General features: G+C 41.9%; 1 protein-coding gene across 1 annotated transcript in view; it reads right to left on the bottom strand.

Annotated features, from left to right (window-relative positions):
• The window catches only part of scfd2 (sec1 family domain containing 2), an 83,509-nt gene that overhangs the window by 55,727 nt on the left and 944 nt on the right, over positions 1–26,838 (bottom strand). The window contains exons 2-4 of the mRNA XM_051376289.1: positions 26,446–26,614; positions 18,116–18,243; positions 12,874–13,049 (exon numbers count right to left, since the gene is read on the bottom strand). Coding sequence (XP_051232249.1) covers positions 12,874–13,049; positions 18,116–18,243; positions 26,446–26,614 — 473 coding nt within the window. The remainder of the gene's footprint in view (positions 1–12,873; positions 13,050–18,115; positions 18,244–26,445; positions 26,615–26,838) is intronic.

Here is a 26,838-nt window from a genome sequence, read left to right as displayed (position 1 = left end):
CCCAGGGTTTCTACTGCACAAACATTCCCAGGCTTAAGCCCACAGCTCAGCTAAAAACACTACCAGGAATGGCAATGAGACTAGCTCAAGCCATTAATGGAGCATAACACCTCTTTTTTGTATTTACTTTACTCGGACTAAATACATAATTCTCTCCTTTATTGTCCCCCTTTTTCCCAGATTTCTTCACCCATCCCTCTCTTCTTCTTCTTCTCATTGCCTTCCTTGTGAAAGCATAACTCTGCTCGGGCCAAATCACACAGACTCTTAAACTCTTCTGACGTGATAAAAAATCCCCCAAGACTATCATAACTTTAAGAAATCATAACTTATATCTTCGACAAAATCAACACTGCTGGAGCTCACAAGTGCGATAACACATATCAAATTAAATAACAGCTCCATTGAGGCTTTTTGCGAGAAAGTCTTGCATGACTAGGGGCTGAGATAGCGTTGGAGGAGTGGAGGCATGGATGGATTGCAACACCAAATATAAGTTAAGAATGAACTAATTTCTCTACCATATTCCATCCCGCTTCAATCCTGACCTTATCTCTCTTGGGTCTAATGGACCACCTTTCAACTCCCAATGTTCTTGGGTCATAAACTGTGTTCCCCTCACACGCAAGCATCCTCCTAAACAAGTGAAGGAAACAGCATTTCTCTTACTATCTGACAAGTTTCGCAAGTGTACCTAATGTGAGGGACAAAAATTCTGGGTGTGATATTTTCAGTCAGCAGGGGGTTTCTAAGTGCTGGCAGCTGTTTCCAATGTGATTATCTCCCTGTCACCTTTGGGGTCCATATCCCAGGTGGGTCTTGTATCATAGAGAAGATAGCATCATTGACAAACCATGGCCTGTCATCCAAGTTAAGGATGACAGTGTGCCACAGTGTGTACACCAATGTTTGACTGGCCGCTGATAAATAACGGTTGATGTATGGTAGTAAATCCTCAGACTACCCCCCCCAACCTTGCCTTCGAACACCGTGAAAATGTCTCTCTTCCTCATCCTCTCCCATCATGTCTGTCCTTCCTGAACAGATGGTAAACACATCACTAATGCCTTGTCTGTCTGTTTGTCTATGCTGTGATGCAGCCCAGAGCCTAGCTGTTAAACAAGGACTAAACACATCCCGCTGGCAAAGAGGCACTGCTTCTCCAAACACCACTAAGACCGTGAGAATTACAGTGTCACTGTGCGCTTGATGGTCTGAGTGCTCAAGTGTCCAAAGTATACCACTTAGCTAATATTACCAATTTATATTTAAGCTTCACCTTAACCACTGAAGTACTGTACTAAAGTACAATTTTGAAGTACTTTTCTTGTATTTCCATTTCAGTACAAATAATACTTCTACTCCACTAAATTTCAGAGGCAAATAGTGCTCTGTTTATTCAACTACATTTGTCTGACAGCCACCTTTACAAATTAAGATTTTACATAGAAAACATATCATCTTTTAAAATATTATGCATTTTTAAAAAACAAAAACCCCCAATAAAATTTGAGCTTAAATTTAGTTAGTTAGTAGATTAGTTGATTAGACAATTAGTAAGAGTGTCTTTCAATAACTGATTAATCGTTTAGATCATTTTTCATACTAAAAGGACAAACATTTCATGGTTTCAACTTCTCAAATTAAAGTGAAGTGAAAATTTTGAGGTTTGGACTGTTTGGTTGGACAAAACAAAATATCGTGTTGAAGTCCTGGGAAATTATGATGAGTATTTCTAACCTCTTTTCTCTTAAAAACCAAACAATTAAAAGGTCCAGTGTGCAACATTGAGGAGGATCTATTGGCAGTAATGGAATATAATATTTATAGGTATATATTCATTAGTGAATAATCATCTCAGTCGTTTAGTTTTTGTTACTGTAATCACCTTCCATGAAAACTGGCATGTTGAATCACCGTGTTTTTACAGAAGCCCAGAACGGACAAACCAAACACTGGCTCTAGAATGGGCTTTTTTCACGAGTTTCACAGGCACCTCCTGTAGTCTCTCCTATGAGCTTGGAAGGCGAGTGGTATTTAATTGGTTGCAATCTGCAACTTCACTGCTATATATATATATAGCTAAATACTACACACTAGTCTTTTAAATACAAATTTGAATGCAGGAAGAATACTTGTAATTAAGCCTTTTTATAATGTGACATTGGTACCGTTTTATTAAGTAAAGGATGTAAATACTTCTTCTACCACTGGCTGACAGTGAGTAAGGCTATTTAATAAGAAAGATGTATTTAACAAATGAAAACAGACAGACAGAAAATGTGCAACGTTTGTGAAATGTTTATAAGACAGTAATACAATAGTATAATGACATGTTAATGGTTTTGAATGTCAAATCACTTGAGCACATATGGACTTACTGACTCAACAGAGAATGATTTGGCATGATGGGCTTAAATTCTAAAAATCTTTGTAGTAGTTTGGCCACCTCCACTGACGTTAATGTTAGTGAACAAAATACTGCAAACAACTTTTTTTTTTTTGGCTTTTTATTGCCTTTATTTGATAGGACAGCTGGAGACAGACAGGAAAGGGGGCAGAGAGAGAGAGAGGGGATGACACATAGCAAAGGGCCGCAGGTCGGATTCGAACCCTGTGCCGCTGCAGCAAGGACTCAGCCTTGGTACATGGGTCGCCAGCTCTACCCACTGACCTAACCGGGCGCCCATACTGCAAACAACTTTAACGATAATTTAATGCAGTGCCACATCTTGTTGCACTACAGCCTCCAAAATGACCAAATAGCTGAGTCAGCACCTCTTTGACACTCTGCACAAACTGAATGATGATCTTTGTAAATGTAAGACTTATTGCATTTTGTATTGTATAACATTGGGGCTCAGGACTTTGTGTTTATTATAATCAGTCGTGTACAAAAACATATAATGATATATTTAAACAACTGCTTTTAGCAAAAGTTTTGTCTATTCAAAGAAATTAAATAGAAACATTACAGTATGAGCACAGTCAGCCGACTGCAGACTGCAGTAATGCAAACTTGCAAAAATAAATATTTGATTCTGCAGTTTAACCTCTGTATTGTTATGTTTTAGACAGGATGTGGAGTAGTGGTTGGTGCAGTGTGAATGAGGACATCTGAACTTGTGATCCTGACAGCCAGATGTGCAGTATGTGTTTAATGCGTCATTTGAGTCAATGTTTCATTTTCTCAACAATGAACTCCTAATAGCCACAATACTCAGCTGAAAATTAGTTGAAAGCTTATGACAATTTCAACACAAACATGGCCACCAAAAGTGAACACACATTTATCAAATCATACCCGGTATAATTTATTATGCTTCTCAAACACTCAATACAAAGCATACAAAAGGCCATAAACGTTGTCACTGTCAGTAGCGCCCCCCCATGCTTGGAGTTATGAGAGGAGATGAGCAGATATCTCTGCTGTGATGTTAAGACACACAGCACTCAGAACACACAAACATCACAACTACAAACATGAAAGAGAGAACACACAGCATTTTAAATAACTCAGAACAGAAGAAAAAACAGTGGGGTGCAGAAGATGGAGAGTTAAGGGGCAGGAGATTGGGAGGAGGTGGTGAGGGGGCACATGGCAGGCGTACGAGAAACCAGTCTCCTCCATCCCTCCACCCCTCCCACCGCTCATAGTTAGTGGTTAGGCGTCGGTGCTCGTTTTGGGTTACTTTCATTCCTTTTCCTATTTCCATGAGAACAACAGTGGGACAAACAGGCCCACATGTGTCTCCAAATACACCAAGCTTAGAACAATAGAAGAAGAAAAGTGGGGCATGCGAGTTCACTCTAGATGAAAGCTAGAGCGGGAAAACACATGAATTAGTGAGGTTTTCCCTCACATGTTCTTAAATCAAGTTTTCCTATTGGATAAAATTTAGCGTGGAAGGCTGGAACAGCTTAGTTTTGGCTTCAGTTAGTACACACCATGACAGACAGTGGAAACTTTTCAACAAAACTCTGCAGGCCAATCAAAATTCACTGTTGTACAATAGCCCACATGTTCTAGTTATTTCAACACATTCTATGTATCTATGTCATGTGTAGCTCATTGAACATACATCTTTCTGTGTGCTGTACCTAGCAAACGTGGGTAATCGGTCTCTATTTGTCATAATTGCACTAAACATATCCAGTATTTTGGCAACTGTTCTGAGGCATTTCTCGAAAATCAATTTACAAATATTTTGTCGATGCGTACATGTTCACATTGGCCGCTCTGGTTTCAGTCTCTTACATGATGTTTCAGCATGTGGCTACAGTTCTTTGCACTGCTTTACCAGATACACCCTTTTGCCCCAAATAAAGGCTTCACACATATAATGAGACACATTTCTGCAAATCAACACAAAACCATAATCATAAAGATAAAAGGGTTAGGGGAGGAGAAAGACAAAAAAGCAAAAAAGACATTCAAAACCAAGCCAGAAAACACTAATAATATGGAATGAGAGGATGACAGAGGGATACTTAACTACCTCCAGACCCCAGCAGAGAGCCTGGGGGGCATCTCCCTATTCTTTGCACCCTGATGTCAATCATGTTATGAGGAGAGTAGAGTGGTCCATTCTCCCAAAATCCCTCAACAGATGAGTTTCATTTCTAGCTCATACACGATGATTCCAAGAACAACAAAAGGCAACCTTGCCAAACACAAAAAAAGAAGGGAAGCTGTATGCATTTTTTTATCCCCATAGCTCCTAACAAATGCAAATACCAGCTCAAGTTGAAAGCTGACCTCAAAACCAGATACAGCTAATGTTGTCACGACCTATAAACATTTAAACATTTAAAGTTAGAGCAGACTGGGGTCTGTTTGCTCTCGCTGCTCAAATCAAACACTGAGATGCTGCCGGACTTGTCTTAGATTGCTCTGCTATGAACCTTTCAAACATTTAATCACATAGAGCCTTCCTTTAGACTCAAAGGTCTCTGTAACAAACCAAAGGTCATAGGAAAGATTTGAGTTTTTATTACTAACATGACATATCCATTTGACACACCAGTTTCCAAACACTGTCAGAGGTGGTACACTCACTTAACTGGTAATAAAGACCACTCTGACCCTGTCACAGATACACATATGAAACAAATGGTGCGCTCCACCTGATCATACATTCACACCACTTGGATCCAGCCTGTTGAGCTATGTGGTTACACATAGAGCAGTGCCCCAGGGAACTATGGGTAATTAATGACAGAGCAAGGGTGGCAAGAGTCTGTCTCTGATTGACCCGGTTTGACCCTCACTGCTTAGTTACCATAGTGATCGGTCAGCCTCGTTCCCTTTGGGTGACTGGGCGAATCCCTGGGGCGACAAGGTGGTCTGCAGGGTGGGCATGAGTGAACAGAGGGGTGGGGGTAGAGAAGAAAAGGAGGTGCAGACTATGGTTTCAGATGGGTACAATTACACGCTAAAGCAAAGAGGAGTCCTTGTCCCACCTTTGTTCCACGACCTAAGGGGATCACTCCTACTTCCCCCACCTTACCCCATTCATCTTTGTTTACAGGATGCAATTCTTTGCCCATCCTTGGCAGTAGGGGGCACTACTAATCTACTGTCCCAAAATGTGTAGGCCAGCGGGAAACTGTCCATACAAGTTCTGAAAAATTACTGTCCACTGACTCACAAGGATGAGTCAACCGAACATAGAGAAACGAGACAGTCGTGTCCATCTGCAGAGCTAAAAACATGCTAATTCTTCAAGGGCTAGCTAGGGCTCATTTGTTACCGGTCACTAATATACTCTTCACCCATAACTGATCAATCACAATGGAATCATCAACCTGGCTAAAAATCTGTAATCTGGCTCTAAGGGGTCAATCGGTATCTAAAGGAAGACACTCAAAGGTCCTGGAATGTTACTCTGTCTCCATTTCAGATCAGACATACAGACACAAAGACACATGTCCTGTGGGCCGTGACCTTCCCTGGCCTGTGCTCAGCAGGTAGCGACAAATGACCCGATAGTTAATCTGTCCTTAGGTGGAGCTTTTCTACAGGGAACAGAGGGCCTGTTTGTGACAACAGGAAGTTGAGACACTGTTACAAGAATAAGCACATTAAAGGATGCACATGCATGAATGCATGCATGCACACATGGCCGCACACACACTTGCAAGCACATCTGGCTATAGTTTCAAATGCAGTTCATCATGGAAAAAATGGAATGTAAACAGAGCAGTGAAAAATGAAAGAAGGGTCACGTGCCAGTCAAAGGAATATAAAGGTATGAAGTGGTTTGTTGGCCAGCACCGTCTGGGACACTGGGTCATTGTTGGGTCTCTTGCAAACCCCGCCATCTTCCCTAATGGTCAGCTTTTTCTACGGCCTTCCTTATTAACAATCCAAGGGTGAATGCTGGGCATTGTGGGATTTTCCCCAGTCTGTGGTGTCTTGTTGGAGCATGCTCAAATGAAGTCTGACGCCAGGAGGCCAAGTCAGCAGACCACACTGACCTGATTCACTAGGGATGGAGAGTGTTAGTGGGAGCTCCAAGAAGAGCCCCCTCTGATCACGTTCCCTAGACCACCTCACCCAAACACTGCAAGATGACAATGCAGCTCTGTACAATAAGAGTTCTGAATTACAAAAAGAGTGCTTAAGTGAAGAGAGCAGTATGGAAGATCCCCAAGAAAGATCAACTACTTCATTCTGCACGTTTGGTCTGTGCAAGTGTGAGAAAAACTTCTGGCCGAGGCTGTGAAAAACATTCAGTTTAAATCCTGCAGAACCCTCAAAAACACACATTCGTGAGGAAAAAAACTCCAGGCCACATGAAAAATCCTCCTGACGTGAAGGATTTTGACTCCACAGTTAAACAGCCGCAGTAAACAATGGAAACCAGGACAAAAAATATCCGCAGATGCACATATGCAGCGAATGCAACTCTGACTCGATACAGAAAAATGCCAAAAGAAAAAGTCTGCTTAACATGCTTTTAAAAGAGAAAATGTTTAGTGTATTAAACCCTTATGAGCCCATCTTACTCCCTCAGCTTCAACATTCAGAGAGCTCTATAATTCTACAGCTATTAAAACCAAAGCAATTCCTATAAAGTTTCAGTTCACTGGGCTGAGATATAGATTTAGCAGAACATTTAAAATTCAGCACATGCAAATTACTATTGAGCTGAGAAGTGGAGCCACTGAGGTTTAATATGAGGCAACTTGATTGAGCCTTCTTGTGTTCCTCAACAGATTGAGCACAATCACAGCCAGCAGGATGGCGAGGCCACTGGGGATAAGTAATGCAGAAAGCGGAGCGAGCCAAGCACCTATCTGTCTGAGAGAAGAGAGGTAATGATAACAGGAAGTGAGATGAGTTGGTCTTGCCCTCTGGCCTACCAGCCCATCACCTCTGTTAAAAAGGTCCCTCTCTATAAACAGGCTCCTCTCTGCCTATTAAACAGATAGTACATTAGGCCAGAGCTGTGCAGAACAATGTAAACACAGCCGTCTCAGGGTACTGGTGCTGAGAGAGGGGGTTGGGAGGAAGAGAGCTTGAGATGGGGGCTATTCCTGGGTTTTCCTGGGAGTGAACTCCATCACTGTTCTTCTCTCCAACTGTAATCCTCTCCAACTAAACACAGGAAGGAAGAGATAGGTAAATAACTCTCTTCTGATAAACCCATCTTTCTTCCAGCTCTGTATTTTGTTCCAGTTTTAGAAGGGTTGTTATGCTACAAAATACAGTGGCGTGGACTGTAGCGGAGCACAGGAGTTCATGTTGTATGTGTGTATGTTAAAGTGAGGCCTATGTTTGGAGAACACATATCAAGAGATACAGGGTAAAACATGACATATTTAATGGGAAGTGCAGGATAAACTATAGTTTGGAGAAAAGCGGTGAACAGAAGGCATCAGGAGAGCCAGAGGGGCCACTTTCTTCAAGAGAAAGACAGGAGTTGATCCTGAACCTCCTGTGGCTCATTCTAAGAGCAGATCTGTGTTGCTCCAGGGTTGAGGGGACTACAGAGAAGATACACAGGGGCTGGATGAGGGAGAGTGTGGTACTGAAAGCGGATGGATGGGGAGACGGTCAGCCCAGGTCAGTCCAGATGTGAGGCTGTTAAACAGTGGGGAACTGTAGAAGGTCAGTGCTGGACATCTCAGGGCAGTACCCTGGAGTCATTCACACCCCTTTGTTACAATCTCCAGCAAAACACAGCAACACCCCCACCCCCCTCTGTGGGGGAAGCAGGGACACAGCAGAGATGGAGAATAAGGGGAATGTCTGGGATGTGGGGACAGGCTCCATACCCTGGGGAAAGGCCAATTACAGGCTTAAAGCCCCCCTGTCTGTCTGTGGCATGCAGCTCAGATAAGATGAAAGTTACTTGGGACCAATATCAACATTTTTCCTCCTGTCGCCATAAGAAATTATACGAGCCAGATGTTACATATATATAACTGCATGTTAAGTATTCTAGGGATTGGCAGTCCTTCTTACGGCTTTACATAACAGGAAAGGTTTTATTGTAAGGTTACTGACACACTACAGACCTGCAAGTTTGAGCATCTCCAGGTCAGTGTATGTCCAGAAGGGGTGGGGTCAAGGGATAGAGGTGAAGGGTCATGCACACACTGACACTGTACTGGGGGGGTTAATGGAGTATGTGGGTCACCAGGCTCCAAACTGGCTGTATATTCACTGACAATGACAGAAAGACACACTGCAACAGAGCAAAACAACTGAAAAAAAGCCTCAGGAGTCATCTTGAAGAATTATACATAACACAGCAGTACAAACTGCAGGATTGCTCAGTAGATTAAGGTGGAAGAAGTCCTCACCCGTTGAAGACTTTGGACTTGAAATAAGCCAGGGAAAACTTACTAAAACCTGACTCACATATATTATATTTCAAAAAAAGAGACCGATCCAAAGGGGACCCAAGGACATTTAGACCTCATCCAAATAGAACTGACGATAATTAGACTTGAACCAAAATGTGCTCAACCCAAAAAAGACCCAAATATAGAGAGAACACCAACAATGGCAGCAGCCTGATGATCCTCCAATTAAGGAGCAGCTGCAGTTGAAAAGAGTAGCATTACATGTAGTTCTTCTTGAGCTTGACAGTTCTCACTCTCCAGATATATTCTTACCAGATTTTATCAATATTAGTAAATGAGTAATAAGAAAGGAGTAACACATTAAATTGTTTGAGTTACTAGCCCAACACTGGTCACAATTTTATACTGACACCCAGATCCCGGACTTGTGGCATTACAATGGGATTAGTAATTTGGATACAGGTCATACCAGATCTGTTGTCATGTCTTGGTTACTAAGTGCACCAGCAAAGACCTCTAATTGGTTGTCCTGGTAAACCATTTTTTTTTTCATATTCCTGTAGATGCTAACCATTTCAGAACGAGACATGTATTTTTATCTTGTGTGAAGTTACATTATGAGGGCAAATGACAAACTTCTATTGTACATACATTGTTTGTTGGCTATGGAGTTTCACTTCTATACGTGAATGTCAAGGGCATTGAGTTTGAGTTCATAGCTTGATATTAACTTACATATTTCAGACTAAAAGACAAGTCTAATTAAAACACAACACAGAGATAAGGACCAGGCAGGCAGTTTGAGTGACTCATGGGAGAACGGGACATACAGCCTAGTGCAGCTTTCTGTCTGAGCAGTGCTGTGACCAGTAATAACTCGGAGCTTGAATGTTTGCAGAGGCATGCCCTGGTAATCCCAGCAGAGTAAAGCAACAGGCCAGGGTGAGAGAGGTTAGCTCCTCTCTACTGCATTGCTGTCATCACTACCATGTTCAGTGATGTGATCAGCAGTAAGGCTTGAGCACGTTCAAAAGACAACACTAGCCTTAAAAAGTCTGTCATTACAAAAATGCAACTTGTCCCAATTCAACTCTCTTTGGGAGAGATGTACAGTAGTAGTGTACATGTTTAGTTTGGTGAGGTAGAGGCTCTGACTGGGCCGTTGATGGGAACGTAGTGTGCCTGTGATGTTCTGGGAAGTGGTGAAAGAGTGGGTCTGTTGAGTTTTGCCTTGGCTGCACCACCCCTGTCCAGGACTGAACACGTCTAGCATACACATTCTGTAACTGCGGGCTGGAGCTGGACCAAGCCTGCTCAATCTGGGCCATTCAGGCCAAAACCCGGTTACATGCCAGACTGCCAGGGCCCAAGGCAGCGAGGGAGGAGGGTAATGGGTATAGGTGTAGGCAGGGTGGCATTGCCAGCCAAGAAGATATCTGGAAACCTCACACAAATATAAGTACTATATTGGGGAGGTAATAAATCCAGCAGTCAACAGTAAGTATCAGACTAAGCACATTTATATCAACTATCTATACTATATCCAACTAACATATCAATGCACATAACCACATCTGTGCCACAATCGTATTAACCTCCCAGCTGCAAGACCCTCACAGCCAGTTATATTGCATTTCAAGTAAAGACTGTCATTGAAAAATCTGAAAAAACACAGTTAACTTCCAAAGAGCTTTTTATGTGTTACAGCATATTTAAGCATTACCTCACGAGCAAAACACTACACTGCTGTTCAGGAAATGTCGTCTAGTTTGCAAAGTAGCTATTAGACTGTATTTTATACAAAGTGTGTGTGTAACTGTGGGTAAGGCATAAACTAGGCCCTGAACTCAAAGGCCCTTTGCCTCAAAACGGCTACTGCCCACTCTAAGGCCCCAATGCACCACGGAGGAGTTGGCCTGAATGAACTCACACTGCCCACCAGCAATGGAGCGTCCAGCTCTGCCCAGTCGTACCCACAGCAGCCCTCACACACTCAGGCAGAGCAAACACAGGCCAACCGCCAGCCAGAGCTGAAAGGCATTTCATCCCGCCATTTTGTAATGTAATTAACTTCACTCTGTCCATGTTGAGCCAAAGCAACAAAAAAAAACCTCACATGGAAATTAAATAAACAGAGGGGGCACAGAGGACACACAACTCATTTCCCTTAATACCTCAATAAAACTCAGGCCCGTTTTGATTGCAAACACCAACTCTCACATCATGCTCAAGGCCTGATTGTGAGATTTGATTCTTGAAGAAAGTCATTTTGAACCTGGGCCAAGTGCTATATATACCATCCTAATGCTGAACACAATAACAGTCATTATTAACCAGTCATCAGTTTAACGAGACCCAGTTCCACCTGTCCACCAAAAAGCCCTGTAGTCATGAGACCGAAACAAAAAACCAGTGGTGAGAAAGTTGTACTTTGAAAAATCCAGGTATGGTACACGACCATGGGGGAGTGGATCAAAGTGGAGTCATGAAGCAAATGGATACTGGAAATATAAGCCCTAAAGTCTTCTTCCTTTATTTAATAAAGCAACGATGGCCCCAGCTGAGGACCAAGGTTTATGAGGTTGTTTTCAAATTCCAATTTGGCATGGGGCACTGCTGCGAGCTTGTTTTATTTTTCCGTGATTTAGTTTAATAAGTTCCTAAATACTGCTGTCCTACTGCTTGCTTTACAGCTTCAGGAATATAAAGAGACTCAATGAAAATAGCAAGGTAAGAGAAGGAGGAAATGGCTTTCGTATTAGTTAGCTCATGGTGCAGAGTATGGCGCCATTTAGCTCGGTGCTGTGTGTAAGATATTTCCTAAAATATCCGCTGATCACGGCTAAGGAGCTGATGTAAACAACTGATGACTGGCTGGTCTGGCTTTTGATTTATTCTTACACTTTGCCCTCTGTCACTGTCTCTTCATCAGACTTGCTCTATGACCTTTCCACAGTCAAACAAACGTGCACATCCGCCTACGTCCACCCCTGTAAACTAGACCTCTTCCTTCTCTGAACTAAATAGCCTCTAAACAACATGATGGAAATCTGGCATTTTTGCAGTGTTTACTGGATCCGAATGTTTTCCCTACAAACACAACTGACCTTGTTTATGAAGGAGAGGAATCTGCGTTTTTTCCTGTCTCTGTCAGTTTAACACAACATTCTGGCCACCATCTAGTGAACCACAAGCACCCCCTTACCTGCTGAGCTTTGGTAATAAAATATTTACCCGAAGGCAAAGATGTGAAAGAATAATTACCAAGTTAATTACAAATTGCCAATGAATGTGCATTTTTTCTACTTAACTCTGTCAATGTTACATTGCTTAGGATATAATTTTAAAACAACGTGTGAATTCTTTAACGATCCCCTCCAGTCACGTATTAAGACCTATATACAAATAGTCTGCCTGGAACAATAATGTGTCTGATGTGTTTTATTTTCTGTAAAAAATGTATAATTCCACATTAAAAGACTCATTTGGACTCAAGACCTCATTTAAAATTCCAGAAGCTATGAATATACAACTTTTGTTTGTTTGTTTGTTGTAAAATCCATTCTCAGTGTATGTACACTGGTGGCTGCAAGTTTCTTCATCAAATGTGTATAAGTTGCATAGTGGACCAGTGTTTGGTTTGTCCGCTCTTGGCTACTGTAGAAACATGGCAGTTAAACATGGCGGCCTACATGAAAGGCAACGCGTGACATCTGTAGATATAAACTTCATTCTAAGGTAATAAAAACACAATGATTCCTATTTTTAAGTGACTTTATACTAATGAAAACATACCTCTGAATATTATATTTCTGCCCACAGATCCTCCGAAATGTTACACACTGGACATTTAAGTTATTTGAGCCATGTTCCTTAATATTACAAAAAAAAGAATTGATTGCATCTGAAATGTTGTTTTGCAGTTAAAAAAGTCTTTCTGCCACAGCTGGTATCACATTGTTTAAGCGGAGAATATCCCATTCTGAGAGGAGGCTTTTCACTTTTCATCGCGTGTAACACATATGGATAATAGGTTTGTGTAAGATGAGTACGGACCTGCAGCAGCAGCCTCTCGAACGCCAGACAGGCATCCCAGCGGGGCAGGCTGGGGTGGCGGAGTGTTTGGGCCGTGGCAAGGCCCAGCTGGAGCACCCCGCAGTGATTCTCTAGTGACCCCCAACTGCTCCGGAACAGCTGCACGTAGGAGCAAAGCTGCTCGGGGGTCACACGGCCTGAGAGGGGGGAAGAAGATGCTGTTATTATCTGGGGAGAAATTTAGAGCCATCACAAATGTATCAATTAATATTGGTCAAAATACATCATACAGTATGTGTAATCCACAAATGTACTCTGACTGTTGGCCTAATGCTCTTATGTGTGCCATCTGGTAAATAAATAAAAAATGTACAAAGCTGCAAGGGACACACACATAGTTATTCCTCCTGATGGGAAGAGCGGAGTGTGGAAACTGAATAAATAGACAACCTTTTTCCAAGCATAACAGCCGTTTTAATAACTATCATACACTCAGCTTAGGGCAGAGGGGAATGACTGATACCAAAACAGACTGTAATATTATCTTAATGAGCAAGAACCCCACAGGCTGGGAGAAAAAGCAATAGGGCTGTGCAGAGTGTATATGCGTGTTTGGCTGAGCCAGTTAGGAAGCAATATTCTTTGTATGTGCAAGCTTCAGGTGGAGTATATGACTAAACATCACTGTGTATGGGTCAGCAACACTGATAAGAGCTCCTGAGAGCCTGTTATGTGTGTGATAACAGTGTGAGTGATATCAGACATTTATAGAGGCAGCAGAGAGAGACTAGACTCCTCACACTGTTTGGGACCCTCTGTCTCCCCCCACGCCCCTCCCGCGAAGATTCACAGGGACACAGGAAGAGCAGCGTAAAGCGTGTAAGGAGCTAGAAGGGGGATGTGCAGGGTGGCCTGGAGGTACGAGGGGCTGTGTCAGGGGCTGGGATAGAGCGAGGGCACACATTAACTCCCCATAAAGCCTACTTCTTCATGTTGATGTTCTGAACCAGCACCAGATGTGGGAGTATTTCCTGTTGGACTACATGGCCAATGTTTTCTTTAGCGGGGCCAAACACATGACTAGAAGAGAAACAGACAGGCAGGACACAAAAATTGAGCAGAAAGCTTCAGAATACTAGATACAATATGGAGTCATGGCACTTAACAAATGTAAAAACAATATATTTTTTTGGATAACAAAAATTCTTTTTTGGATAAAAAAAATATTTTCAGAAAGAATAATGGAGAGAATCATCCAGGGAAGCTACTAACAAAAAAACTAATTTTCTTGGAAGCTGATAAGTAGACCTGACAACAAAATACATTCCTGCCCGCCTGTTGGGAAACTAGTTTCCAAGCTGAACTGAAAGAGTCAGTGTGCTGTGTGACATTCACTGTATGGGTATTATGAAGCAATTGTCTATAAGAGAGAATTAAGTTTCTTGCTGAAATTAAAGTATTTTTGAAGAATAAGCTTCAGTCCAGACATTCAAAATCCTGAAAAGCTCTATTGTGAACATATCCAGCCATAAAATCCTGGCATTATAACTAAGGTTCGCTAAGTTTGATGTGCCAACCATAATTCAGCACAGAACCAGGAAATACGTCCAAAGCAAGTGCCAAGCATAATTTCACCCAAGAATAGGCAACCAAAGAATGGCACACTGTAGGCCAAATATAATCAGACTTTACAGCTTGGGTAGATCATATGAGACTGAGTGAGAAAATGTAAGACATTGGAAAAAACAGAAAGAAGAACTTAAGACAAGAAAGCCATACAAAAGCCTGTTCTCGATTACACAATCAAACAGCGCTGGCTAAGCCTCAGCTCTTATCTATGCCACTAAACTTCCCTCAAAACAGTTCTGCGATTCCTCAAGCATCTTGTTGCCAGATGCAAAATGAATCTCAGGGAGATGATCTGTCAGCTGAGCTATGGTTTCAGACTACGGTGTTTCTACATTAACAGCAGTGCTGGAAAGGTTCTTGATTTCAGCCTCTAATAATTTAAGACTGTACACTGTACTTGCCTTTAATGGACTTTTCCATACCAGCTTTAGTTTTTAATTATACATTGTAGGCCTATTGTGTTTTTCCGTTCATTTCACTGACTTGAAAGATACACCATTAATTTCTGGTGTCTGAAAACACCAGCCAGTTTTTATATTACAGTTTAAACTGTGGTCAAGTCAATCAGCATATTTCTGTTCTGTTCTTAGTTCTGTTCACTGGTGCCCTACGCCCAGCGGTCTTCAGGTATATAAAATACTGCAGTCCTTGTCGCTTCACCTAAGATGATAGTAGAAACTTGAACCTTTGGGCCATTTTAATTGCTTTTATTGCAGGACCAGCCATAAAACAAATCACATTTTCAGTCCCATGCTATAAACAGTTTGAGCTGCTGCCCATTTTAGCCTGATGTGCAGAAGTGGCAATTGAAGCTCGGCCATGATCAAAGTCCTGAATAATGCAAAAAAGGGCAGGGGCCAAGAATGATTTAGTTCTGTTACTGGACTTGTATTCTTTTTTTTTTTTTTAAGTATATTTTTTGGGCTTTTATTGCCTTTATTATAGTGACAGCTGAAGGCAGACAGGAAAGGGGGGCAGAGAGAGAGGGGATGACACGCAGCAAAACGTATTTAAATCTTACGTTGGAGCTAGAGGAAGGGTCACCAAGGGTGATTCAACCTGTGGAACTGGGTGACTAACTGACATTGCTGCACATTGTATTCAATGTATAAAGCATGTTTTTGTGACACAGTTCAAAACAGCACAATAGCACATCCAAAAGACCAAGTTTTAATCATCACAAATAACATCTGATCTGATTAGAGACCTGTTCTTGTATTCATACTGTTGTTTCGTTTTCTGTTCTTACAAAACAATAACAAAAACGTTGAGAATGTGATTGAGAGGTTTGGACTGGAAGTGTCATAATGTAACAGAGACCCTTTAAGTTGTTTCATGATTTACATGATCCAACTAAAACACATTTGTTAATCTATGTTGTCATTGTTGTTGACAGTCTGCTACTGTAATTATTGCGGTTTTCCACTGAAATAAATGGCCAGACATTATGATAATATTTTCATTCATTTGCTTGTTGAAAGTTGAGAAAAAACTTTTAAGGCCCCAAAAGTTGCGTTCCATTTGTCCTAATAAATTACAGAATTATATTTATTAATAAAACGGAAAGAAAGCCATTAATCAATTAGTGTGTGCAAAGCCCTTTTGCCATTTAATACAACACATTCTGACTGTCTAAATTAAAAAAATATCTTAAATTAAGATAAAAAGGGAAAGATCATACAGTAAAAAATATGAATACTTATTTAAAACTATTTTCATATTACACTCTCCCTAATCTCACTGCCTGAAATGATGAATGCAATCAATTGTCTGCTTGAGTCTCACTCCTCTCTGCTGTTAAAGGACTGCACCACAGGAAGAAAGGCCCCGTCAACACATCTCATTTACACTGCAGTATCAGTGAACATAATATATACACAAACTGTATAACCATGTGACGCACACATATGCATGCATACATACATACATACACACACACGCAGATGAACAGATAAACACACATTTATGGACGATGAAACCAAAGCTGTCTAACTAATTCCCTGCTAAGAGCAAAAACACCCAAGATAAACACTGGACTCTGCACAACCACACACACACACACACACACACACACACACACACACACACACACACACACACACACACACACACACACACACACACACACACACACACACACACACACACACACACACACACACACACACACACAGCAAGGGAATTTCATCATCCAATTGTGCTATGAGAAACCTGACGGGTCATACTCAGGCTCTAAGAAATTGATTATTTTTTCTGTCTCTCTCTGGATGATCTTATCCTGTTGAGATGAAAACACGCCAAGTTGGGTTAGTGTGTATGTGAGAATGCAGGGCCTGGAGGATCCTGATACAGTATTTTCCTCCACTGATCTGCAAAAACCAACCAGAGTGAGAGTGTGTTGGGGTGCGAGTGGAAAATTCTGCGAGTGAGCGGGCACTGAGACAGCAGATAGGTATTAATGCTAAGCGTTTTGTGTTACCGGGTTTAGCTTGGTCTCATATGAGCAGAGCATGATGGATTGAGAACGCTGCTGGTGGTGCTGGTGGGCAGGATGGGAACTGTGTGGGGGTGCGCTGAGGAGCTCAGGGGGCTTCGTGGAATCTGGTCCTCTGCCAGTGGGGTATAAGGGTTCAGTGTGTGAGGAGTCTGGCTGTGCCCGCTTCTCTCCTTGCTTTTCTCTTATTCTTTCTCTCAGGGAAGACATTAAGTCAACAGACTGTCAGTCAGCAGGCGGGAGCAACTTACGCTACACCTTCTTCATACTTTCTTGCTTTTACAGTCACTCTCCATCTTTTTATTCCTTCTATTTCTGCAGCTTGAACTCCTGTTGTTGTGCATTTTTCTAAATGAATCCAGCCAGAGTGAAGCAGCCATCCAGAATTAGAAGGTCTGCTGTTTAGCACAAATGTGTGAAAGAAAACCTCTGTGTGTATGCAGATGCCTGGCAGAGTGTGTGGGGTGTGTGTGTATGTGTGTGTGTGACCTCCAACATATTACAACCTGCTTGTTAAGAGACAAGACCTTCTTTACCTCACAGATTATAGGAGCTGAGGGACCACACTGCCCCTCCCTTTTAACCCCAACCCTTTTCTGCCAGATGCTAACATGCATATTAGCTGTGTGTGTGTGTGTGCATGTGTGTGCGCAGTACAATTACCTATGTGAGTCAGAGGGTAGCATGAAGGTGAACGTGCATGAGGGCACTGTGTACTTGTGCATGTAATGACTTTTTTTTGCGTGCCTACACATATTTTTATCCCTCGCTTCATTAACAAACAACAAAAGTTTTCAAAAGCAGCGTGCACGTGTGTGTGTGTGTCTGTGTGAGTGAGTGGAATAGAGCCAACATGTGGTTCAGATTTCCTCTGTGGCCACATGGGCAAATACGGGGCAACACAGAGAAGTTGGATCTCTGTAGGATGCTCTATGGTTCTCCTCCAAAACACTATAGCGTTCACACACACCTTTTCTCTTTAAGAATCTTTGTTTTTACCCATGATGCTATTTCATAATGTTCATTCATTTTTATTTCCTGTGTTTGGTGTGAATTTGTGCTTTTTTAAAATAAAATTTTATTTTTTTAAATGGGAAACAAGATTGCATTTTGTTCCATGTGCGACATTCTGTTTCTTACCCATGCTCATCTTGATTGGCAGCTTCTCCTTGCTGGCTGTTTCCACTAGTTGCCGACGGACCTCCATCACCCCCTCTTTATGTTTATTGGTCAGCATGGCCTCCCATAGTGACTGTGCTGCAGTTGACCTGGTAGGTAAAACAATCAAAAAGGCAATTTATTCATAAGAGGGGAAAAACACTGTAGTAGAAGATGTAAAGTGATTTTCAGCACTAACAAGCTGAGCAACTGTTGCTGCTCCTGCCATTTGTTCAGAGCATGAAGGACTTGTGTTGTATAAACACCAAAGGACAACACGGACGTGATTGGGTGCTCGTCTCAGTGATAGAGAGCCTGCTGGTTTGGGAGTGGTGACTCCCCTATGGGACCCCTCACAGGAAAAAGCTGAAATTAGCAAAGGGAACAGCAGGAATGTTCTCAATCCACCTCAAATGTCTGTATTCCAACATTTCTCTGGATTGATCAGTGCTGTCCTTACATCAGTGGCAAAACAAGTCTGGAGACCAAGACTCCTCTAGATACCATCTCAGTCCCTCGTCTCATTATCCGCTAGGTTATGAAACACACTGATCCACATCCCTAATGGGAGATTGAGGACAAGGCATGTGTGTAAGACTATTACCATCTGCCATGAGCAGTGGAAACAGCTTCAAGTCTTTCCATGAAAGAATCAAAAGAGTGTCACTGAGGCATTTCATCATCAATAGCTTCACAGAGAGCGACACTTTTTCTTCTAAAATGTCTCTTATATCTGAATTCAAGTTACGAACATGTTGTATATCTCTGTCTCCATTGGTCTACTCTCTGATTTCTTGCCCTGTTAAAAGGCACTGACACTTTGTCTGCTGGATAAAAGGGCATCAATAGCTACATCTCTGTCCCTTTGACGGCTAGACTGACATGAGCGGTGATTTTCCCCGTCCTCTTAGGAGTGACCAGAAACTGAAGCAAGACAGACACAAAGAGAGAAAAGGGGCTCAGGACGGAGAGAGGGAAGGTAGGAGGGAGCTCGTTGACAAATCCACTCTGTTTTTCTTTTCTTTTTTTTTAAACTTTTTTCTCCTCTCGCCTTTTCTCCTTTCTAACTGCTGCCATGTGTTTAATATCAGATGTAATCTGTTCCAGACCTTGGGCTGGGGCTAGATGGGGAGGAGAGGGGCTCACACTGGGACGCCCGCCATCTTCACACTAGAACCAGACACAAAGACCGGCAAACACGACTCACCCAAGGACAAGAGTCTAATGTAAAAACTGATACAGTAAAATAAATAAATAAATAAATGACATTTAATTACAATCTCATGGTTTGCTTGAGTTGTGATTGAGACATGAATACAAGGTAGAGCTTTGCAGCAATTGGTCAAGAGTTATGACGTTGTTATGTAATTTCTGGAAAACACTTCTCTTAATCCTTCAGAAAACAACTCCCACGCACTTGATGAAGTATTAGAATGGCTACGATTACGCAAACCGTGAAGTTCCACATACTTGTCATGGCTGAAATACCAATAGTGTGACTTGGCAAGCCATGTGTGTGTTTGTATGCGTGCACATGCATCTGTATATGTTTGCATACAAGCCTTGTGCATCCGTGTGTGTTCTTGAAAGACGGAGAGCCTCGGTAGAGTGTGGATGAAATATGGTTCTAATTTAGCTTTTTCCCCCACAACAACCCGCTCTCCCCCTCCCTGCCCCCCAAATGGCCCACTCCCCCTGACACTGTCCCTGTGCCATTTGGTCAGACCAAGGTGTGGGTTTCAGCTGGAGCGAGGGGTGAGGGGTAAGGTTTATATCGGCAGAGTGTGAGACTGGCCAGCCAGGAACTCTGTTGAGTAACTACTCTACTATGGAAGAGAAAGAGGGAGGGGCTGGGTGTGTGGGCCACGTGTGCTTGGTCATCTGCGAGCGTTAAGTGCAGTGTGGCTCTGTCTGTTGAAAAGGATGCTAGATACAGACTGAAGGGGGCACTCTTGCACTTGACTTGTGTGCACCATAGTGGATGTCCTGCTTGGACAGGCTGAGTGGGTGTGTGTTTGGAGTGTGTGGGTGTTTGTGCCCAGACTAAATTCCACTAGATGTGTAATGAGTGCCGTACCATTAAAAGGCAGTTAAGCATCTAATACTGTAACTTAAAGGAAGATGTGTATAACACGTGAAAAAATTAACACATATGTACCCATTAAAAGTGATGAAATACCTCTGAATGTGTCCAGGTCATTAATGGGGTGAGGAGGGGGTTAGTATTCCTGGAAGTGTATGATCCAGCAGAAAAGAATTGTTCCAACTGTTCTGACTCAGGATTTCTTAAATTTACTCCCCATCCTGTGGGCCCCTCATCCCTGAGTCGAATATAAATGCGTACATGTGCACACACATTTCAGTGTTTCTTTACTCCCACTCAAACACATAAGCAAGCAAATTTACCTCAAAATTCGGTGTTTGTGACGTGGTTCAGAAGTGAGTCATAGTACATACATATGATTGATGAAATGTCTTATAAGCAGGGGTCTCAAACTCACTGACTTGGGGCCATCAAACTTACTTATGTATAGCAGTTTCTTTATGTAAAAATCATCATCAGCATCGTTCACAGCCAAACAACAAATGAAGGTCCAAAATGTATTCTCATCTTATCAGCCCTTTGCACACATATGACATTACTTTGCGAAAAAAAACTAAATAATTTTTTTAAAACAGAATTGTGTTTTTACTTTACATGGATGGAGAATGGGGGATGGAGGGATGGAAATGGCCCCAGGGGATGTCAGTTTGAAATCCCTGCTTTTAACGATCAGTTCCCCCAAGTTAGAAATTACATACTTTTTCATTTAATTTCATTTTATGTTGCCACTGCAACACAACAGAGGTGAATAGAATATTTTTTGTTGCGCGCAAACATAATTTTCATTATGTTTCAATACCTCTTTCCAGGTGTCCCATCAGTCTGTAAAAAATCACTAAAAATGCAGTCAACCAGGAGGGACAAAGAAAATGAGTGTAGAAAGATGTTCCAATGAAAATTGTGGTGTCTGAATTTGAGAATTAACTAGAATTGTTTTATTGTTTCTATAAAGGCACAATGCTGATAAAAGTTATTTTTGAATGTTCTGAGCGCCCCAAATGAAATTAAATTGAAAGCAGTTGCATTGCAGTGGTGGCAGAAATCTGGGACAAAGATATCTTAAATTTCTGCAAAGAAAATCTAAACTATCCAAATGGCTAGACATTGGCTTTAATTTTACAGTTCTACACAGCCTTTCACTTGGACAGCTGAGAAACATCATACAACTGACCACAGCTCATAAAATTTTGACACATTTCTTGGAGTTCGTCAGCATCTGTGCAACAAGTCACATCCACAAACTGCAGTACTCTCCAGTGAATATTAGAGCATCGAAACTTCACACTCAATTCAGACTGCAAAAGCATTCAGATTCAGATGATCTGTGTACTTTCCAACAGGTCTACGTGCAACAGATCCAGCCTAATAGAATTGTGCAAGGTCAGTCCCATTCCTCAATGAGTTAATTTATGGAGTGTTTTTAATGGGCCAAAACACACTGTCGGTTTCCTGTAAACATCCCCATGTACATGAGTACATGAGAGAGAGAGAGAGGTGGACCAAAACCAGACCTGGCCTTGAGTGTCTGTGTGTCCTGGCAAAGGGGGGTCAAATGACCTAGCGGATTTATGGAGAGAAAAAGAGGGAGAGGAGTTCCGCAGGAAGTGAGGAGAGGAGGGGAGATACATCTGTTATTACCGACCATGTTTTTTACAACTGTAGGAAATCTCCTTTAATTTACACTAGAGGTGTGACATGTAAAAGTGTATGTGTTATTTATACAGTAGAATTGTGTATATTATAACATACACATTATATATGTGTTATATACATATATGTACATAACATATGTAAATGTAAAATGCATACAGCTTGATTTGTAAAATGCACATGTAAAATAATATCTTCTTTTGGGAGAAGCTGAGAAATGAAAGGATCTTTACAGGGGGGGATATGGGAGTCTCTTCCTCCACTGATGTCTCTTGGCATCGTTTTTAATTTCAAATGAAAGCCAGCAGTGGGGGTTCTTTGAAGAAGATGGGCTGGAGGATGTAGAGTGCCATCTTTGGGGGTGTTTTATCCTCTTACTGAATAAAATGAACGTGCACATTTTCTCCAATAAGAAGCATGTTCTCTAGTGAAAATTGAATGACAGAGTAGAAGACGGCATACGAGACAGAATAGGTTTTGTTATCTCAGTCTTGATGGGAACACGAAGTACAAGTTGTTCAGGTGAAAGTAATCTATGTGATTGATGTACTGTGGGTTTCAGGATGTGATACCTTTAACACTGGAGAGGAAAAAAGAATTAGGCAGCGGAAGAAACAGAGACACAACATCTGAAATGGACCAGGGGACACGTCAGCTCACTGAATCCTAAGATATGGCTAAACCCCTGCATCTCAAAATGGACAGATATGAACTCAATTTTGCAAATAATTCAAGTTATCACTGACCTTTAGGGTAGTCTGGATAAAATCAGTGCGATAAATGATTAGATGAAAGCAACCGAACTGTGTGACGCATATGGCTTAGAGGGAGAGTTGGTTCTCATCTTTAAAGTGGTGGGAGAAGACTTCAAAATATTCAACTGAGACTATTTAAATTTTATCTTCACACTTTATTGCAATACTGAACACTAGAAGCACAGATTGGTTCTCACTTAGGTACGGCAAGCACATAGCTATGATTTCTATTAACTGCAAAGCAGATAGAAATCGAATATTGAATGACTGTCTCTACTTCCGACACGGTAAAAGGACTGCTATTAATTTTCCACACTAACATTTATCATCAGCTGCAGGTTCCACTGTGCTGAGAGTGGAACATGGAAAGCAGTTACTGTAAGGATTAAGTTTGTGTCACAATACACTGTAAGGAACGCGATGTTTGGCCAGAATCAATATCCTGTTCAAACAGACCTTGTAATCCTGAAAACATGCTCAATAGGCAGGCCTGTAAGGGAACTTGTACTATACTGTAAGTAACACTGGAATAGAGTTGATGTTTAGCCTATAAATCACTTGAAAGACTTCAAGTATAAGTAAGTATAGTAAAACAATCCCTACCCTTTAACAAACCACAATAGAATGAACGTGGCCTGTTTCCATTCCCCTTCTTTATTCTTGGTGGGGTAAAATCAGGGTTAGCTGTGCTCAGCTGTCTGTCATTTGCTCTCTCCATACTATCTCTGCTTGTTTTGTTACTTTTCCCATACAGCCTGCACTCAAATAAGCGTGCATGGCTTTTTATTCATGCTCATATTTCCCAGCTGAGACAGAAATAGGTGTTTTCCCTCCTTCCTGGTGGTACACAAGCAGGAGCTGTTGGGCAGATTTGAGAGGATGGCAGCCTTGCAGTGTTTTCTCGTGGCAGGGTGCGGTCGGTTACCCTGCCTGGCTCGAGCTCAGCAGCTCCTGAGGCAGGCCCAGAGCACCTTGGCCACCCGTACTCGGTTCTGCCCACATGCACACACTCTCGCCACAGGATCAAGGTCGAAGGCGGCCAGATGACGGGGGTGCAGGGTTCAGTCTGAGACTGAGGGAAACTTGGTGCCCTCTGCCAATGGGGTTCATATGTCCTACTCAGGATCACAAGGGTTGTGCAGCCAAGCACAGCAAATTACACAGACTGTGCTGGAAGGTACCTGACCACAAACACACATACACAGGCACACAGAACACTCCCACTGCCACTTTCACTCAACGTCCTTCTATATACAGCAAGCTGTGCATCCTGGCACAATTTAATGGCTTTAAAAAAAATGCCAAAGTGCAGGAGTAACAAAAACCAGCACAGGCAAAGTAAGCATGTGTATGCGCCTACACACTCACACAAAGTACACTTTCTCTGTGGCATGATTAGTAGAACCACAGAGTGAAAGTCAGGTTGCAGGATCAGGAGAATTCACACCAGGTTATGAAAGACAATACGAGCATAATTGCAAAGTAGGTGTGGGGTCTTGCCAGGAGAGCTAGAATCAACAACCACCCACAGAATGTTTAAGACACAGTAATCTATAAAAATATCCTGGAATTACTGAGGGAAATATCATACAAAAGGTCCAAAGTAGATACACACCTAATATTTAAAGGCTTGAACTGGTCTACACATCAAAACACACTGTGGTCTGAGCTAAAAATAGCTCAACAAATCATAGGTATATAAACATACAGTAGGAGGGAACTTATTATATAGACAATCAAACCACACAGAGCCAGTAGCGCCTAGAGCTTTGCACAGTTCACATCACGCAAAGAAAACAATCCATTTTAGAAATGTGTGTTTTTGTATCTTTTGCAGAATTTGGAGAGATTAACGCTAAAGCATGCATTTGCAGAGCCCTGTCTTGAACATATTGGAGTGATTGACATAAACTCTGCCTATGGTGAGCGGCGCACTTCAAGGCAGTTAAATAAAGTGGGAACTCTAGGCTTCTCTCTTGCTGTGCCTCGGCAGCACTTCAATCTCCTAAATATCTGTGATAAGGCTCAACCGGGCCATCTGCTCCGAGATTGCACACAGGCAATAACACTAATGCTGATCCTGTGGACCCCAATCAGACACGTACTCTATACAACCACAGCCCTATGCCACATTACTTATTACTGTCAGCTACACTCCTTCATCTGCCTATTTGTGTCCAAGCGCCTGCTGAAACCTGTGCTAGTCAGCTGTGTGTGCAACTGAGATATTCAGAACTACAGTGACTTGAGACATGTATTAGGGGGTGCATCCGGGGGTCAGTGCAACCTGCCCCTGCTGTGCTCGTATTATCTGCTACAGTACACGCTGTCCAAACACGGGGTAAGGGGTAAGACTGGTTCCATTACAACAGAACCTCCCACCTAGCTTAGAATGCTCTCCGCTGTATTCAGTGTATGTGTAAGCCCGTTTGTGAACATGGTCAGACATACTGCATGACAGCTCTGGCCACAAAACTCTTCTTCTCAGTCAAAGCCTTTTCCTCCTGCAACCACATGAAGGGGCAAAGCGGGAGTGGAACACATGATGTAGGACTAATCCCTGCCATGTACAACAGCCCCACCGCAGGCGCCTAACACGTGCATCTGCACAGCCAAGACTACAGGCAAGCTTCACTGAGCAACTGGCACAATGCTGGTCATGTGCCACTCAACTCACTCACTGAGGGCTGGTGAGTGTGTGTTTGTTCATATGTGTGTTTGGCCAGGTGGGAAAAGTATGTAAAAATGTATATTGTGGGGGTGTCAGTGGTAGGAGTTCCATTTTGGATCTGGTTCCAAGTTGGTAAAATAAGATTTGTTCATCTCTGGTTTAGGTATGATGCTGAGTGAAATAATCACAGTACACACTGTATATTTTTTATATTTATAGTCCATGAAATGCTGTCTAAACCCATCCCTATTCAGTGGACAAGAATTCATCCCATGCAGAGAGAATAAATATCCCATGGGGAGTTGGGTAACAAAACATTTGCTATGCTCCTGAGTAACTAAACTAAACTTAAAAAGGATTTTAACCATAACACACATAGACAGACAACTGTTCACACTCACATCCACACTCACAGCTAGAGGCAATTTAAAGTTTCCAATTAACCTAACCTACATGGGAAGTTGGGAGGAAATTGGAGCGCTCAGTGGAAACACACACAGGAACATAGGGGCACATGCAAACTCCACAAAGACAGGCCACATCAGGGTTTGTTATTCTTAAAAAAAAGAAATATATATATATTAAATTATTTGGACAATAAGTTGCAAACTTCCACTAGTGTGTTGTGCTCTCTCTCTGGCTGTATCTTATGCTATAAGTTATAAAAGAATGCATGAATGAGTGAATGACTGTGACTGTAATTATTACTGGGGTAAAGAGTAGGGCCACAGCTAACAATTATTTTCATTATTGATTAATCGTTTGGTCCCAAAAAAAAAAAAAGGAAAAGTGTCCCCAAAAACCCCCAAAGTATTCAATTTACTTTGCTTCTATTCTTTACTTATCTTGTTTTATTTACCTCTTTCATAGATGATGTGCACTCATATTTTCTTAATATTCATGTGTCTCCTCTGTTTAATGGGTCATGTTTAAGATTTTTTTTAAATATATAGTTTCAAATTATGGCTGAAAAGAAATGCAATAAATGATTGCCACTCATAAAAGTCTTTTCAAGCCAAGTCTCTCAGTTAGGTGATAACAGCTGTGTGTACATATATGACACCAATTAAAAAGAAAATGAATATTTCTCTAAATGAACTTTGGTTAAAACAATCATCAGAGATGCACTCACTGGGTCTGTGCGAGACAGCCAGGGGCCAGGGTGGTCTGGGAGTCAGGGGTTCGCTGCAGACTTGTGAGCTCCAGCATGTCCACCTGTACGTCTGTCACATGACCAGGTAAGGGTTCGAGCACAGTCAGAATCTTCTCCACCAGGTTGTCTCCATGGTGACCAACAGCTCCTGAGAGACAAGAAATGGAGAACTAAAAATGTCCAAATATCTATTCAGTATGTAATAACAACTGTCAGTGACACATCAGTATGTGAATCTATACTGAATAGCAGTCATAGGAACACTCTTTTGGCAGTTTTAGCTACAAATACTACACAGGAGAGCAGACAGGGTCATGACTGTGATGTGATTAGGGTTCTGCACTGTGCAGAATGATTTGGTGCAATATGATC

Source organism: Dicentrarchus labrax, unplaced genomic scaffold (assembly GCF_905237075.1).
Source record: "Dicentrarchus labrax unplaced genomic scaffold, dlabrax2021, whole genome shotgun sequence".
Lineage (NCBI taxonomy): Eukaryota > Metazoa > Chordata > Actinopteri > Moronidae > Dicentrarchus > Dicentrarchus labrax.
Note: the sequence above shows the minus strand (reverse complement) of the source record. Positions and strands in the feature narration are given on the sequence as shown.